The following is a 15,876-nucleotide window of genomic DNA, read 5'->3' as shown; positions in this document are numbered from 1 at the left end:
CGGGTGAAATCCTCCAATTGGTCCAACACCGCTTCTCCTTCCTCCCATACGGCGTTGGCCCACTCCAGGGCTTTCCCTGAGAGACAGGAGATGAGGATGGACATGCTCTCACGGCCCGAAGGAGCCGGGTGGACGGTTGCTAGGTAGAGCTCCAGCTGGAGTAGGAACCCCTAACATCCCGCAGCCGTCCCATCATAGTCTTTCGGAAGATCGAGCTGAATCCCACTGGGACCGGGTGAAGGAGGGCTGAGTAGTGGTGCCCTTGGTGGTGCTGGTGGAGGCGCTGGAGGAACTCCTCTTCTCTTCCAGCGATTCATATTCTGCAGGACGCGATCCATGGCGATGCCGAGATGTTGTATCATGGCCGCCTGCTGCTGGACGCGCTCCTCGACCCCTAATCCGGGGGTGTCTGATTCTGTCAGAAGGTGAGTGTAGCTGGTGCATTACGTCAGGCGCAGGAGAGCAAAATGAGTGAGCAATGGTAGCATTCCATCAGTTACGACACCAAACTGCAGTCAGGTCAAAACCCTGGTGAGGACGATGAGCACGCATATGAAACGGTTTCTGACAGGTTGTTGAAGAAGCCAGATGTGGAGTCCTGGGCATTGTGTTGTGTGGCAAAACTGCTCATTTTTGAGTGCTGTTTAATTGTCGATAGCGCAAGGTGCACCTGTGTAATGATCATGCTGTTTCATCAGCTTCTTGATATGCCACATCTGTCAGGTGGATAGATTATCTTGGCAAATGAAAAATGCTCACTAACAGGGATGTAAATACATTTGTGGCCAAAATTTGAGTGTCTCAAATTATGCTGAGAAATATTTTACACACTGCAGTACCTATCATCCTTGGACATAGACAAAAGTCAAGTAATACAATTGTATGATTTTATGGTTTTATTTATCATAAGCAGTTGACAAAAATGTATGTATTCTGATTGTCAAACAAACTTGTCCTATTTGAGGTATCTTCCCAGACACAGATTAAGCCTAGTCCTGGGCTAAAAATATCCATTGAGAATGCTTATTAGTCAGGGACTAGGCTTAATATGTGTCTGGGTAACTGGCCCGATAACTACTATCCAAAGCCAAGTAGTCACATTTCATGATTGTATTTATGGTCAGGACTTGTCCTATCTGGAGTGTTAAGGGATTCTTGCACCTGAAATACTATACTGCTCAAAAAAATAAAGGGAACACTAAAATAACACATCCTAGATCTGAATGAATGAAATAATCTTATTAAATACTTTTTTCTTTACATAGTTGAATGTGCTGACAACAAAATCACACAAAAATAATCAATGGAAATCCAATTTATCAACCCATGGAGGTCTGGATTTGGAGTCACACTCAAAATTAAAGTGGAAAACCACACTACAGGCTGATCCAACTTTGATGTTATGTCCTTAAAACAAGTCAAAATGAGGCTCAGTAGTGTGTGTTGCCTCCACGTGCCTGTATGACCTCCCTACAACACCTGGGCATGCTCCTGATGAGGTGGCGGATGGTCTCCTGAGGGATCTCCTCCCAGACCTGGACTAAAGCATCCGCCAACTCCTGGACAGTCTGTGGTGCAACGTGGCGTTGGTGGATGGAGCGAGACATGATGTCCCAGATGTGCTCAATTGGATTCAGGTCTGGGGAACGGGCGGGCCAGTCCATAGCATCAATGCCTTCCTCTTGCAGGAACTGCTGACACACTCCAGCCACATGAGGTCAAGCATTGTCTTGCATTAGGAGGAGCCCAGGGCCAACCGCACCAGCATATGGTCTCACAAGGGGTCTGAGGATCTCATCTCGGTACCTAATGGCAGTCAGGCTACCTCTGGCGAGCACATGGAGGGCTGTGTGGCCCCCCAAAGAAATGCCACCCCACACCATGACTGACCCACCGCCAAACCGGTCATGCTGGAGGATGTTGCAGGCAGCAGAGCGTTCTCCACAGCGTCTCCAGACTCTGTCACGTCTGTCACATGTGCTCAGTGTGAACCTGCTTCATCTGTAAAGAGCACAGGGCGCCAGTGGCGAATTTGCCAATTTTGGTGTTCTCTGGCAAATGCCAAACGTCCTGCACTGTGTTGGGCTGTAAGCACAACCCCCACCTGTGGACGTCGGGCCCTCATACCACCCTCATGGAGTCTGTTTCTGACCGTTTGAGCAGACACATGCACATTTGTGGCCTGCTGGAGGTCATTTTGCAGGGCTCTGGCAGTGATCCTCCTGCTCCGCCTTGCACAAAAGCGGAGGTAGCGGTCCTGCTGCTGGGTTGTTGCCCTCCTACGGCCTCCTCCACGTCTCCTGATGTACTGGCCTGTCTCCTGGTAGCGCCTCCATGCTCTGGACACTACGCTGACAGACACAGCAAACCTTCTTGCCACAGCTCGCATTGATGTGCCATCCTGGATGAGCTGCACTACCTGAGCCACTTGTGTGGGTAGTAGACTCCGTCTCATGCTACCACTAGAGTGAAAGCACCGCCAGCATTCAAAAGTGGCCTAAACATCAGCCAGGAAGCATAGGAAATGAGAAGTGGTCTGTGGTCACCACCTGCAGAACCACTCCTTTATTGGGGGTGTCTTGCTAATTGCCTATAATTTCCACCTGTTGTCTATTCCATTTGCACAACAGCATGTGAAATGTATTGTCAATCAGTGTTGCTTCCTAAGTGGACAGTTTGATTTCACAGAAGTTTTCCCATTATCTGCATGTTCACTCAGCGATATAGGGCTAGTTATCTTCCCAGTGTTATTCCACAACAATGCCCACATAAACATACTTAGATCAAACAACAGAGGTATAGTAAAAGTTTATCATGGATCCACTAATAAGATAATGTATTGAGTTTCACAACCGTAGCTTCTTCTGAAGTGAACGGTCATAGCTTGCTCCTAATGCATTTTCCTGAAACTGCTATTTAGTAGGAAATTACATTAATTCCATGTCAAAATGTCATCAGGTCAAATTAAATGATACAACTAATCAAAACACATGCATTTTCTTGATTCTGTTTTTCAGGGACCCCATGGCTTCCCTGGACCAAAGGTAAATCCAGATAAGAAAATTGCTTTTGCAATTTTGCAGATAAGACAGCTTGCTTTTGCTTTTATAAAATGCATGCAAAACACATTCAAATGTTAATAGTGTAACCATTAGATAAATGTAATATTATTATACCTTTCCTTGTTAGGTACTGGCAAACTGTATACCATGCTGCAAATTCCAATGTCCTGCAAAGAAATCTGGGCTGTGATAGAATAGTTTGGCCCAATCCCAATGCCCTCTGCTACCAAATGTTTTATATAATCTGCCAGGACAATTTGGCTGGAGAAAATTATATTTGGGACATTAATGGAGCTATTAATGAATTTGACTCTGAGGCAGTAGGCAGGCAGCTCTCTAGCCCAGCACAAATGTGCTGCTTCAGCTAATGAAAGTTTTTATGAGCAGTTGATTAGTTGAATTAGGGGTGTCGATACTGAGCTGGGACAAAAGCCTGCACACCTTATAGTTATCCAGGACCAGGATCTAGGGAAATGGAGCTTGCAGCAGTATGTGTCTACTGAATTCTGTCCATCCACATATTGCTCATCCCCTGCTCCTAAGTCAACCTCTGCCACTCCTCTTGTATTTAGGGGGAGGCTGGGAATCATGGTCTGAAGGGAGTACGCGGGGAGTCAGGGCACAAGGGGGACAGAGGACCCCTGGGCCTCCCCGTAAGTACAACACTCAGTCCTCCATCCTGAGAAATCATCTCACCACCACAACCCTGTCCTCCATTTTCCACCCCAAAACCCTCTCCTCTGCTTTCAGCCCCTGGTCTATTTTCTGCTCTTTGTGTGCATTCCTGCACAGCATATATTTATTTGTGTCTCTTCTGTGTCTGTATCTGTCTGTCTTCTCCTGCGTTTGTCTTTCTCTCTCCTTCGCCTGCTTGTGCCAACAGCATTTCAACCTCCCTGCAGTGTTTCCCCTAGGATTTCTTTCACCAGTGGTGGTAAAGTTAGCGTAGGTGGGGGGCGTGCAGTCTCAGACCAAACATTTTACAGGCTCTCCTCTTGGCAGCAGAGACAACATTTTGCTGTTTTAAACCTCATTTACGGCAATTTTACACATTTTGCCATGGCTTATGCCGTGTTCGTATGCTATTTGATTGACTCAAACGTCACAATAAAATCAAAATCATGCTTTTTTTTTTTTTTTAGATTCTCCCTGACTGTCTAGTTTTAATTTAGGTAGTTGTTAGTTCTCAAAGATGATCTTGTTTAAAAAATATATATAGATCCATTCATTATCTTTTTTTCATACTTTATACAGGTGAAGTCAGACGTCTACATACACCTTTGCCAAATACATTTAAACTAAGTTTTTCACAATGCCTGCCATTTAATCATGGTAAAGAATTCCCTGTCTTAGGTCAGTTAAGATCACCACTTTATTTTAAGAATGTGAAATGTCAGAATAATAGTAGAGAGAATTACTTATTTCAGCTTTTATTTCTTTCATCACATTCCCAGTGTGTCAGAAATTTACATACACTCAATTAGTATTTGGTAGCATTGCCTTTAAATTGTTTAACTTGTGTCAAATGTTTCAGGTAGCCTTCCACAACCTTCCACAAGCTTCCCACAATAAATTGGGTGAGACATGATGAGACATGATGTCCCAGATGTGCTCAATTGGATTCAGGTCTGGGGAACGGGCGGGCCAGTCCATAGCATCAATGCCTTCCTCTTGCAGGAACTGCTGACACACTCCAGCCACATGAGGTCTAGCATTGTCTTGCATTAGGAGGAACCCAAGGCCAACCGCACCAGCATATGGTCTCACAAGGGGTCTGAGGATCTCATCTCGGTACCTAATGGCAGTCAGGCTACCTCTGGCGAGCACATGGAGGGCTGTGCGGCCCCCCAAAGAAATGCCACCCCACACCATGACTGACCCACCGCCAAACCAGTCATGCTGGAGGATGTTGCAGGCAGCAGAACGTTCTCCACGGCGTCTCCAGACTCTGTCACGTCTGTGACATGTGCTCAGTGTGAACCTGCTTTCATCTGTGAAGAGCACAGGGCGTCAGTGGCGAATTTGCCAATCTTGGTGTTCTCTGGCAAATGCCAAACGTCCTGCACGGTGTTGGGCTGTAAGCACAACCCCCACCTGTGGACGTCGGGCCCTCATACCACCCTCATGGAGTCTGTTTCTGACCGTTTGAGCAGACACATGCACATTTGTGGCCTGCTGGAGGTCATTTTGCAGGGCTCTGGCAGTGCTCCTCCTGCTCCTCCTTGCACAAAGGCGGAGGTAGCGGTCCTGCTGCTGGGTTGTTGCCCTCCTACGGCCTCCTCTACGTCTCCTGATGTACTGGCCTGTCTCCTGGTAGCGCCTCCATGCTCTGGACACTACGCTGACAGACACAGCAAACCTTCTTGCCACAGCTTACATTGATGTGCCATCCTGGATGAGCTGCACTACCTGAGCCACTTGTTTGGGTTGTAGACTCTGTCCCATGCTACCACTAGAGTGAAAGCACCGCCAGCATTCAAAAGTGACCAAAACATCAGCCAGGAAGCATAGGAACTGAGAAGTGGTCTGTGGTCCCCACCTGCAGAACCACTCCTTTATTGGGGGTGTCTTGCTAATTGCCTATAATTTCCACCTGTTGTCTATTCCATTTGCACAACAGCATGTGAATTTTGTCAATCAGTGTTGCTTCCTAATTGGACAGTTTGATTTCACAGAAGTGTGATTGACTTGGAGTTACATTGTGTTGTTTAAGTTTTCCCTTTATTTTTTTGAGCAGTGTAGATACTTTTGTACCTGTTTCCTCCAGCATCTTCACAAGGTCCTTTGTTGTTGTTCTGGTATTCATTTGCACTTTTCGCACTAAAGTACGTTCATCTCTAGGAGTGGTATGACGGCCACGTGGTCCCATGGTGTTTTTACTTGCGTACTATTGTTTGTACAGATGAATGTGGTGCCTTCAGGCGTTTGGAAAAAAAATTCTGAGGTCTTGGCTGATTTATTTTGATTTTCCCATGATGTCAAGCAAAGAGGCACTGCGTTTGAAGGTAGGCCTTGAAATACATCCACAGGTACACCTCCAATTGACTCAAATTATGTCTATCATTTGAGTCAATTAACCTATCAGAAGCTTCTAAAGCCATGACATCATTTTCTGGAATTTTCAAAGATGTTTAAAGGCACAGTCAACTTAGAGTATGTAAACATCTGACCCACTAGAATTGTTATACAGTGAATTACAAGTGAAATAATGACTGTAAACACTATTTGGAAAAATGACTTGTGTCATGCACAAAGTAGATGTCCTAACAGACTTGCCAAAACTATAGTTTGTTAACAAGAAATGTGTGGAGTGGTTGAAAAATGAGTTTTAATGACTCCAAACTAAGTGTATGTAAACTTCTGACTTCAACTGTATGTGTACATGTACAGATTTTTGGGGGTTTTAGTATCTGGTTTTAGCCGTTTAAGTTTACACTGAAAACGAGTGTCGACCCGCCACTGCTAAATGAATATAGGGGAAACACTGTTTTGTTTTCCACCGTCCCAATAACAACCTTAAACAATAATTGTTCTTTTCACTGTGTTCATCTTGTATTAATTCCGCCTTGTTCATGTCACTCATACATCCATAACGGCAAAGGGAGCCTCCGGCTTGGACAGCAAGCCTGGAATTAGGGTGAGTTTCATGTGAACCAGCGTCACCCCCTCCCCCCCACACACACTTTTCCATGAGGAAAGGTTGGGGTGGACCATATCAACATTATGGTACAGTATATGGGAATGTAGTCTGACCAAAGTGTTGTCTTACCTGAAGGTATTGCTTACGATTGTGTCCACCTCTCCACAGGGTATGGACGGGCCTGTTGGTCCCTCCGGTCCAGCCGGGCCAAAGGGGGACAGAGTAAGTGTGTGATAAATTATATGATATAAGAAAGGTTGCCTGTGTTGTGAAAATGTGATGCCTATTTGTGCTTGTGTCAGGGTGAGAGAGGAGCTGCAGGTGAACTTGGGCCAAGGGGACCTTATGGACTTCCTGTAAGTGTGCTCTGATAAAAACAAAACCCCAGCCAACACACAATACAGTTCTAATAACAATCACAATCTTATTTCAGTCTTACAAGTTCGTAACTAGCTTAAAACATGTAGTACAGTATCTGAAAAAGCTCTTAGGTTATTCTGTGTTTACTTTCAGGGAGCGGCTGGAACACCTGGCCTTGATGTGAGTGAGGCAGTTCTGTCTGTCCCTGTCAGACCTGTGATATCTGTATCCTATATTGCATGCTGTTATTTCTTAATATGTTCGTGAAGAGGAGTCATTTCATTTTATCATGAATGTAAACTGTATCAAAGTACATTCTGCAAATATACTGGATGTATAAGGCTGTCAAAATGACAGCACTAGTCTGTCTTTCTCACTGAGTACCTTCATTTCCTCCATAATGCACATTCCCTTGTGTTCTTTTTGTATCTCTTTTATTGTCCCTCTCTCTTCCTCCTACTCTATGTTCATCTTCTCACCTTTCTAGGGTTGTAGCATTGTCAGAGAGAGAAGTGACCCTCCTTGGATGGTCTATCTACACTGTTCTTAGATCAGGTCTTATCAGATTCACTCCCCAGGGCACCAGTACTGAACTAGTTGTATTTTGCAGGGGTTGCCAGGCTTAAGGGGAGAGAAAGGCGACCTGGGGGAAAGAGGAGAAAAGGTAGATCTAGATATGCTACCTTGGGGAATGAATGACACCCCCATAATTTTATGTAGAAGAACTGGTGTCAATGGACAATGAAGGAAAGGAACTAAGCCTTTTCTTTACAAAGTGGATTCACCAATGAATATCTTTTGAAAATTGAATATCACTTTAATTGAGTGGAGTGGACATATGACAGTTGTTATGACAATGTGGAAGGAGTGGTATGGTATTTGACATAGCTGTAGTGAAATTCATTGGGTTATTGATGACATAATTTGTGGGTCTCGGGATGAATAGTGCTAATGTGCTATATAAATTGTATGAGCATTTATATGAGTCATTATGAGGGTCATATGGCAAAGGTGCATAAAGATGTCAGAATTCAGATATGATGTTATTGTTTTACCCCTGTCCACTTAGTTTATAAACTATGGCACGCGACATGGTTCAACGCGCCAATAAATAAGCACAATATACTTTTTCGGTTTCTCAAATTGCCGGCATCTTGGAGCCAAAATTTTATTCATGTATACTTAGCTAATGACGACACACACAAAAAGAGTAAAGGAGAGCAATGTACAATACAGAGATGAGGCATTTGTGGTAAGTGCACAGGTCCATCTTTATGCACCTCCACTATTAGATTAAAGTCCAATTAAATTTTGAGCTTCATATTTATCAGCACCACCCCAACATCAACATGATATAAGAAAGTGTTTGTTTATATATTTGAAAATGTTTGTTTTGTATGTTTTGTTCGAAAAAAGAAGGAAGATAAGTGTTTCCAATGACATCATCGGTGTGCATCATGTGATTTGAATCACTTATGAGTAGGCATTGTCTACTAATTGTCTACTAATTGGTTGATGATGTCATTGGAAACAACTATCTTCCTCTGTCTTTTTGACTACAAAACGTAGAAATGCATTATTTTCACATTTGTTGATGTTGGGAGGATTATGGAGATAATGAATATGAAGTTTAAAAATTCAGACATTTCCCTTTAACTCTAAATTCCATTCTCAATTCTCTCAAATGTCAACTATTGTTATTCACCATTGAATAATTTGTCATTTCATTTATCAAAATCATTTCAATCAAATCACATTTTGAAGCCTCCAAAGATTGAAATAATGGGTCTTTACTTTTTTTGTAAACACTTACATTCACATAATAAGAAGCTGAACATAATAGCAAATTAGACTAAAAGTGAATTGAGAGGTCGTCCATTGACAACAGGCAGTTGTAAATCATCTTTCTATTGGTTTTCTGCAGTTTCCATGCATGAGCATAACCCTTCTAACATCCCATGTTGTGTTTTTTGGCCTGTTGTTGACCCTGCTTGTAGACCTGGTCTTTTTAAATAGCCTGTATCATTGACCGTCTGTGTCAGTATACTGCTTTAGTGTCCCAATGATACTGTATTACTTATTTTGCTTACGCCAAGGAGGGGCAACTCCAGTCCTGCTTGGTGTCATACTTTTTCCAAACTGAAGACCATGATTAGTTAATTATTGGAGTCAGGTGTGTTAGCTCAGGCTGGGGTAAACATGTAACACCAATCAAGCCCCCAAGGACTGGAGTTTCCCATCCCTGGCCTACACAGTGCAATCCTAGCCTGGCCTACACAGTGCTGTCACACGTTCTCTGGCAAATATGAATAATGTAATTTGAATTTTCCATGTTCATTAAGCTTCTTCATACCTAATGCATTCTGAAACCATATATATTACGGTTTAATGTCTTTTGGCAACATGGGTACCAGGACAATTTTATTCAATACATAAATACTTCCTGAAAATACTTCTGACCAACAAATTGAATTTCAATGTACTTTCTGAATAGACTCAGTGGGAATTAAACAGACCTCAACCCTGATTATGCACTTTTGCAGTGGACTGGAGTTTTTGCTATTTCTAGTTGGTGGAATGGGGTGTGTTCTGTGCCTCTGAAGGTGTTTTCCCTGCTACTCTTTCTCTTCCCTTGTGCCTTCTACTGTACGTCCCAAGTGACCAGCTCTTTCCTCTCCTCTGCTTCTTCCCACCGTTCCCCCTCCTCCTATTCTGAGGAATGTTCTGGACTTCCAAATTCCTGGTCCCTAGTTCTGGTACCTCTCCTATCTAACATTGACTACAGTATGTCTTCCCTCCCTCCCCATATAATCAATAGCTTCACTTTTAATATATCCCCCTTAATTTGCAGTGTCTTAATGTTCTGAGCTGACAATTGTGACCACTGTGGACCATTGTGCAACTGTGGTCCTTGTGTCGATTAATCTATTCAGGGCTTATTTAAACCGTGCAATAGGAACCTGTCCAAATGAGAGCTCCATGAAACATTTGAAGAAATACAGTGAGCTACCAAAGTATTGGGACAGTGACCCATTTTAGGTTGTTTTGGCTCTGTACTCCAGCACTTTGGATATGAAATGATACAATGACTATGAGGTTGCCTGGTCCCGTGTGGCTCCGTTGGTAGAGCATGGTGTTTGCAACGCCAGGGTTGTGGGTTCGATTCCCACGGGGGACCAGTACGGTGAGAAAAAAATGTATGAAATGAATGCATTCACTACTGTAAGTCGCTCTAGATAAGAGCGTCTACTAAATGACTAAAATGTAAAAAAAAAATTTAAGTGCAGATTGTCAGATTTAATTTGAGGGTATCCATATCAGGGGAACTGTTTAGAAATTACAGCACTTTTTGTACATAGTCCCTTCATTTTAGGGGACCAAATGCATTGGGACAAATTCACTTCTATGTGTATTAATGTAGTCAAAAGTTTAGTATTTGGTATTTACAGTGCCTTGCGAGTATTCACCCCCCTTGGCATTTTTCCTATTTTGTCGCCTTACAACCTGGAATTAAAATAGATTTTGGGGGGGTTTATATCATTTGATTTACACAACATGCCTACCACTTTGAAGATGCAAAATATGTTTTATTGTGAAACAAACAAGAAATAAGACAAAAAAAAGGAACTTGAAAAAGGAACTTGAGCGTGCATAATTATTCACCCCCCCAAAGTCAAAACCTTTTGCAGCAATTACAGCTGCAAGTCTCTTGGGATGTCTCTATAAGCTTTGCACATCTAGCCACTGGGATTTTTGCCCATTCTTCAAGGCAAAACTGCTCCAGCTACTTCAAGTTGGATGGGTTCCTGCTGGTGTACAGCAATCTTTAAGTCGTACCACATATTCTCAATTGGATTGAGGTCTGAGCTTTGACCTGGCCATTCCAATACATTTAAATGTTTCCCCTTAAACCACTTGAGTGTTGCTTTAGCAGTATGCTTAGGGTCGTTGTTCTTCTGGAAGGTGAACCTCCGTCCCAGTCTCAAATCTCTGGAAGACTGAAACAGGTTTCCCTCAAGAATTTCCCTGTATTTAGCGCCATCCATCATTCCTTCAATTCTGACCAGTTTCCCTGACCCTGCCGACTAAAAACATCCCCACAGCATGATGCTACCACCACAATGTTGTTCTCGGTGTGATGAGAGGTGTTGGGTTTGCGCCAGACATAGCATTTTCCTTGATGGCCAAAAAGCTCAATTTTAGTCTCATCTGACCAGATTACCTTCTTCCATATGTTTGGGGAGTCTCCCACACACCTTTTTCTTTAAGCAATGGCTTTTTTCTGGCCACTCTTCTGTAAAGCCCAGCTCTGTGGCAGGTACGGCTTAAAGTGGTCCTATGGACAAATACTCCAATCTCCGCTGTGGAGCTTTGCAGCTCCTTCAGGGTTATCTTTGGTCGCTTTGTTGCCTCTCTGATTAATGCCCTCCTTACCTGGTCCGTGAATTTTGGTGGGCGGCCCTCTCTTGGCAGGTTTGTTGTGGTGCCATATTCTTTCCATTTTTTAATAATGGATTTAATGGTGCTCCATGGGATGTTCAAAGTTTCTGATATTTTTTTATAACCCAACCCTGATCTGTACTTCTCAACTCTGGCCCTGACCTGTTTGGAGAGCTCCTTGGTCTTCATGGTGCCGCTTGCTTGGTGGTGCCCCTTGTTTAGTGGTGTTGCAGACTCTGGGGCATTTCAGAAAAAGTGTACATATACTGAGATCATGTGGCAGATCATGTGACACTTATATTGCACACAGGTGGAAATTATTTAACTAATTATGTGACTTCTGAAGGTAATAGGTTGCAACAGATCTTATTTAGGGGCTTCATAGGAGCTTCATGCACGCACCACTTTTCTGTTTAGATTCTTTTTGAATTTTTTGAAACAAGCAATTTTTTTCATTTAACTTCACCAATTTGGACTATTTTGTGTATGTCCATTACATGAAATCCAAATAAAAATCCATTTAAATTACCAGTTGTAAAAACGCCAAGGGGGTGAATACTTTTGCAAGGCACTGTATGCGTCGGTAACTCATCATTATTCATGATTCATTCAGAATTATCCATAATCATTGTAGCATCCACATGAATGAAGAAGTGTTTAGAAACATATTCTATTCTCATTTACAATAAAAGTGACTTCAAAATGACACAATACATCATTTACCATTCATTTCTATTGGGCACAAAATAATCTGAAACAAAACCAAAACTAACAGCAAATACATCCAACAAGTTTGTAGTCACAAGCTTGATTGTGTGCTAGGAATATGGGACCAAATACTATATATTTGACTACTTTAATACACAGAGCAAAAACAATAACATATATGTCACTGTCCCAATACTTTTGTAGCTCACTGTAAATTAATATTTTGTCCCGTCCTGCTGTAGTACTTTATTAAATGGTATAGAAATTACCAGGTATAATGACAATTGGCATGGTTAAATTGTAATGACACAATAATAATCTAATAATATATTAGGTTTCTTTGGAATTTATCAAATCAAGCACCGCTAGGCACTATTTGGAACTAGGTAATTATAAGTTCCAGAAAGTACCAAATGTTACCACATAAATAGGTAAATACCAGTGGAAACAGTACCGTAGAATAAAGTGCCAACGAAAAGTTTAATCTTTAAGGTCTATCCTTAAATGATGCTTAAATTGGCCTTGCTCTACCCAGGTATGACATTTCGTAAAAGATGCAGTTTAGCCAACTTTGTACTTTGTGAAATTCTGCAAACGGTGATATATAGTTCAGGTTTCATCTTCTAATTTGATTAGTTATATGAGATTTCCAAATTGTGAATCAAATGAAAAAAAAAGAAACACAAATGGTCGTTCTCGTTGGACTCAGAGAATATTCACCCTTCATCTCTGAGTGGAAAAATTATTGACCTGACTAAATCATTGTATCCACAGGGGGAGAAGGGAAAGAAGGGAAAAAAAGGGCCTAAGGGGGAGAAAGGAGAACAGGGTGCCCCTGGATTAGATGCACCCTGCCCATTGGTATGTCCAAGCTAAGAGTGACGTAAGACAGTTGGCCCCCAAAAAGGAGGAGCCGCCCTGGCTAACTTGGCACCCACCAGCCATGAAAAAGACCCGAAAAAGCTTAAAATCACAGAAAATGATTCTGTCCCTCATGAAGTCCTATTGGCAAGTGCTATGACCTGGGCAAAGGACCAGATATTCCACTGAGTACATTATTAGTGTCTGTAGGTCACAGGGTGGCTCCTTCTTCCCCTCGATCGTATCCCCTTAGTGGGGGGATGCATGGGGTGCTCCGTCCACATCTCTCCCAGTAACACTCCCAGGTCATCTTTATGAACAGGGATTCCGGGGCTTTAAGGGTGAAAAGGGAGAACCGGGGCAACCTGGTCTGGATGGGCTGGATGCCCCGTGCCAATTGGTACAGTATTCCTCTTTTCCTTTACCTCTCCCGTGCATGCTACTGACTTTTGCCACTGACAAATGGCCAATGAGAAGCCACTGTTTTGCTTTCCTTACCCATGCATGGCTTTAGCATGAGGATTGGACCCACCCAGCCATCCATACCCCCACCAACTCCCACTCCAAATTACAACCAGCTCACATGCTAAATCACCTCTAGGTGTTTCAGACATTTATTATCTATTTTAGTTCCTTAAAGGCTACCAAAACACACTTCTTCCTGACTAACTGTCTGACTGCTAGCAGCCCTTCTTAGCTACATATTATCAGATACAGACCTACTGTAATCTGCAATTGAATGCCACTGTAAATGTAAAGCACACAAGCAGTGGATCTGTTGATATTCTCCCTTGATATTCTCTAACTGAATCCCCCTCCCCTACTTTCTCAATAAGTGTACAGGGACGCTTTCCTATAAAAAAACATAATTCCTTAAATGGACTTCCCTTCCAAATTCCTTTAACATCCCTAGTTCCTAAACAGACTCTAACCATGGCAAGCTATAATCTAAGTTCCTTCAGTTCTCTTCTTTATTGATGCGTTTCCATGCAATGGCAACATGGACCTTACCACTCCTACCTTTAACCCCCTCTACCCCTTCTGTATTTGTACCAATTGGGCACACCATGACCAAGGAGAGAAGATGTGAAATCAGTTATATCCCCAGACCTTTCCAATGCCAACTCAAATTTGTAATTCTTGTTTGGTGTCGGGGAGAAGTGTTGTTATCTTGTGTGATTTCTGAGATGCCGTTAACGGATGTTGTGTAATGTATGGAACGGATGATTGCTTTTGTGCCAAGGGTCCTTTTTGAGTGAGTATATTAAGCTAGTTTAGATGTATGTTACTGTATAGTGGTATGCATCCACATATTATTCTTATCACAGAACAAATTACACTTTATGAGTATTGATATGTTTGCTCTATGTTTGCAATTTCACATATCTTTAGGAGTATAGACCCTACACAATGGCACATGGATTAATCATAATTTTGGATTATTTGATAAAATGTACAAAATATAAACCTAAGGGAGGACCATATATCATTGCATGATGAGATAAATGTCACTGTATGTAACCAGCATGAGTGAGAATTCATTGAAATGTGTTAAAATATTATCAAATGTGAGCATGCCATTACATTTTCCCATTACATTTTGGTTGAAGACAAGACAATTAAACATGAAACATCTAAATTACACAAGTAATTCAATAAAACATAAGTGATATGTTAAATTTACTGGCAGGCCTTTTAAGTGATTATATTGATTAATGTACCATTCTCAACAAAATAAAACGTAATATTATCATGTCTGTCAATGTCTGTGAAGTAGTGTACTGTATTTCCTCTCTCCGTTGAATGCCCTGTGTCTGTCAATCAAATATCTTCCATCGCTTGGTTATATGTCTTATGCCGATTGCATTCCATCACAGACATGATCATATTTTTGGGAAGCCAGTCTTGAAATAACAACACTGTTTTTGTTTATGGGGCTTGTGCTGGAGATATGTCGGTACACTTCTTCACAGACCTTGTACCACATAATCTGAGACTTAGAGGCACAACATCAAACGAACATTTGTGAACTGATATCAGTTCTGAGCAAAAAAAGCATGTTTGTTTCTGTCATCATTTTGTGACACTAACTAGTCATTTCTTCCCTTTCTTCTCCCCTTACTAGGGCCCAGACGGACTACCAATGCCTGGTTGTTGGCAAAAGGTAAGCATTATCTCAGTAATGTACGCTTTTTAAAATCACAGTACACACACACACACACAGTGTGTACTGTATTTGAGCTTCACTCAGCCTTGGCCATATGCATGTTTTTTTTTGTCGGTTCACATTAGAGGTCTTCATGGATCCACCTGTACCCGAATACCTGAGACCCAATACGGGACCCAAGCGGTCCGGATCCAGAATTCTAAATAATGTCACGGGTCTGGTCGGATCTGATATGATTGTCTCGGGTATGTGTAATTTTAACTGACTTGTCCGGAAGGGCCCGTACAGATCTGAACACGACTGCTGTAGTAGAGAGAGAAATGTTATAATTTATGCTGCTGCTCTTGCTTTTCAAGAGAGTGGAGCGTGACGCGTGTAGCTTGTTGATGTTAACCAATCATAAGTCATCAAGCTATAAGTCAAACAGGCTATAGTCACATGTATGGCAAAAGTTAGGAGATATAAATCAATGGAAGATGGAATTAAAATGACGGAATTAAAAGTTAAAGGAGAAGGATAGGCTACAACGACCAAGAGCCAACAGGTAGGCTGCTAATTAATATGTGAATGGAGTTGTTGTTATTTGTAACTTTAGAATGAGAAAGTGTATGCATTGCAGCCTCAATTGGCTTAGCTAG

The 15,876-nt window shown here is 42.2% G+C and overlaps 1 protein-coding gene across 16 annotated transcripts in view; it reads left to right on the top strand.

Moving 5' to 3' along the window:
* Nucleotides 1-15,876, top strand: part of col25a1 (collagen type XXV alpha 1 chain) — a 406,953-nt gene that overhangs the window by 386,205 nt on the left and 4,872 nt on the right. For 8 of the 16 annotated variants that reach the window (XR_003878287.1, XR_003878289.1, XR_003878288.1 and 5 more), the window contains 8 exons: nt 3,018-3,044; nt 3,635-3,715; nt 6,664-6,699; nt 6,871-6,924; nt 7,005-7,058; nt 7,216-7,242; nt 12,985-13,071; nt 13,394-15,235. Coding sequence is in view for 4 of the 16 variants with exons in the window: in XM_029753448.1 (XP_029609308.1) it covers nt 3,018-3,044; nt 3,635-3,715; nt 6,664-6,699; nt 6,871-6,924; nt 7,005-7,058; nt 7,216-7,242; nt 12,985-13,071; nt 13,394-13,471; nt 15,197-15,235 (483 nt within the window). In the remaining 12 variants the exon portion in view is untranslated. Of the gene's footprint in view, nt 1-3,017; nt 3,045-3,634; nt 3,716-6,663; nt 6,700-6,870; nt 6,925-7,004; nt 7,059-7,215; nt 7,243-7,672; nt 7,727-12,984; nt 13,072-13,393; nt 15,236-15,876 lie in introns of all 16 variants that reach the window. The other 8 variants (XM_029753448.1, XM_029753449.1, XM_029753450.1 and 5 more) reach the window with 6 other exon arrangements.

The sequence above is a fragment of the Salmo trutta genome, chromosome 5 (genome assembly GCF_901001165.1).
Source record: "Salmo trutta chromosome 5, fSalTru1.1, whole genome shotgun sequence".
Taxonomy (NCBI): domain Eukaryota; kingdom Metazoa; phylum Chordata; class Actinopteri; order Salmoniformes; family Salmonidae; genus Salmo; species Salmo trutta.
The sequence above is the reverse complement of the archived record's forward strand: the minus strand, read 5'-3'. Positions and strand labels throughout refer to the sequence as shown.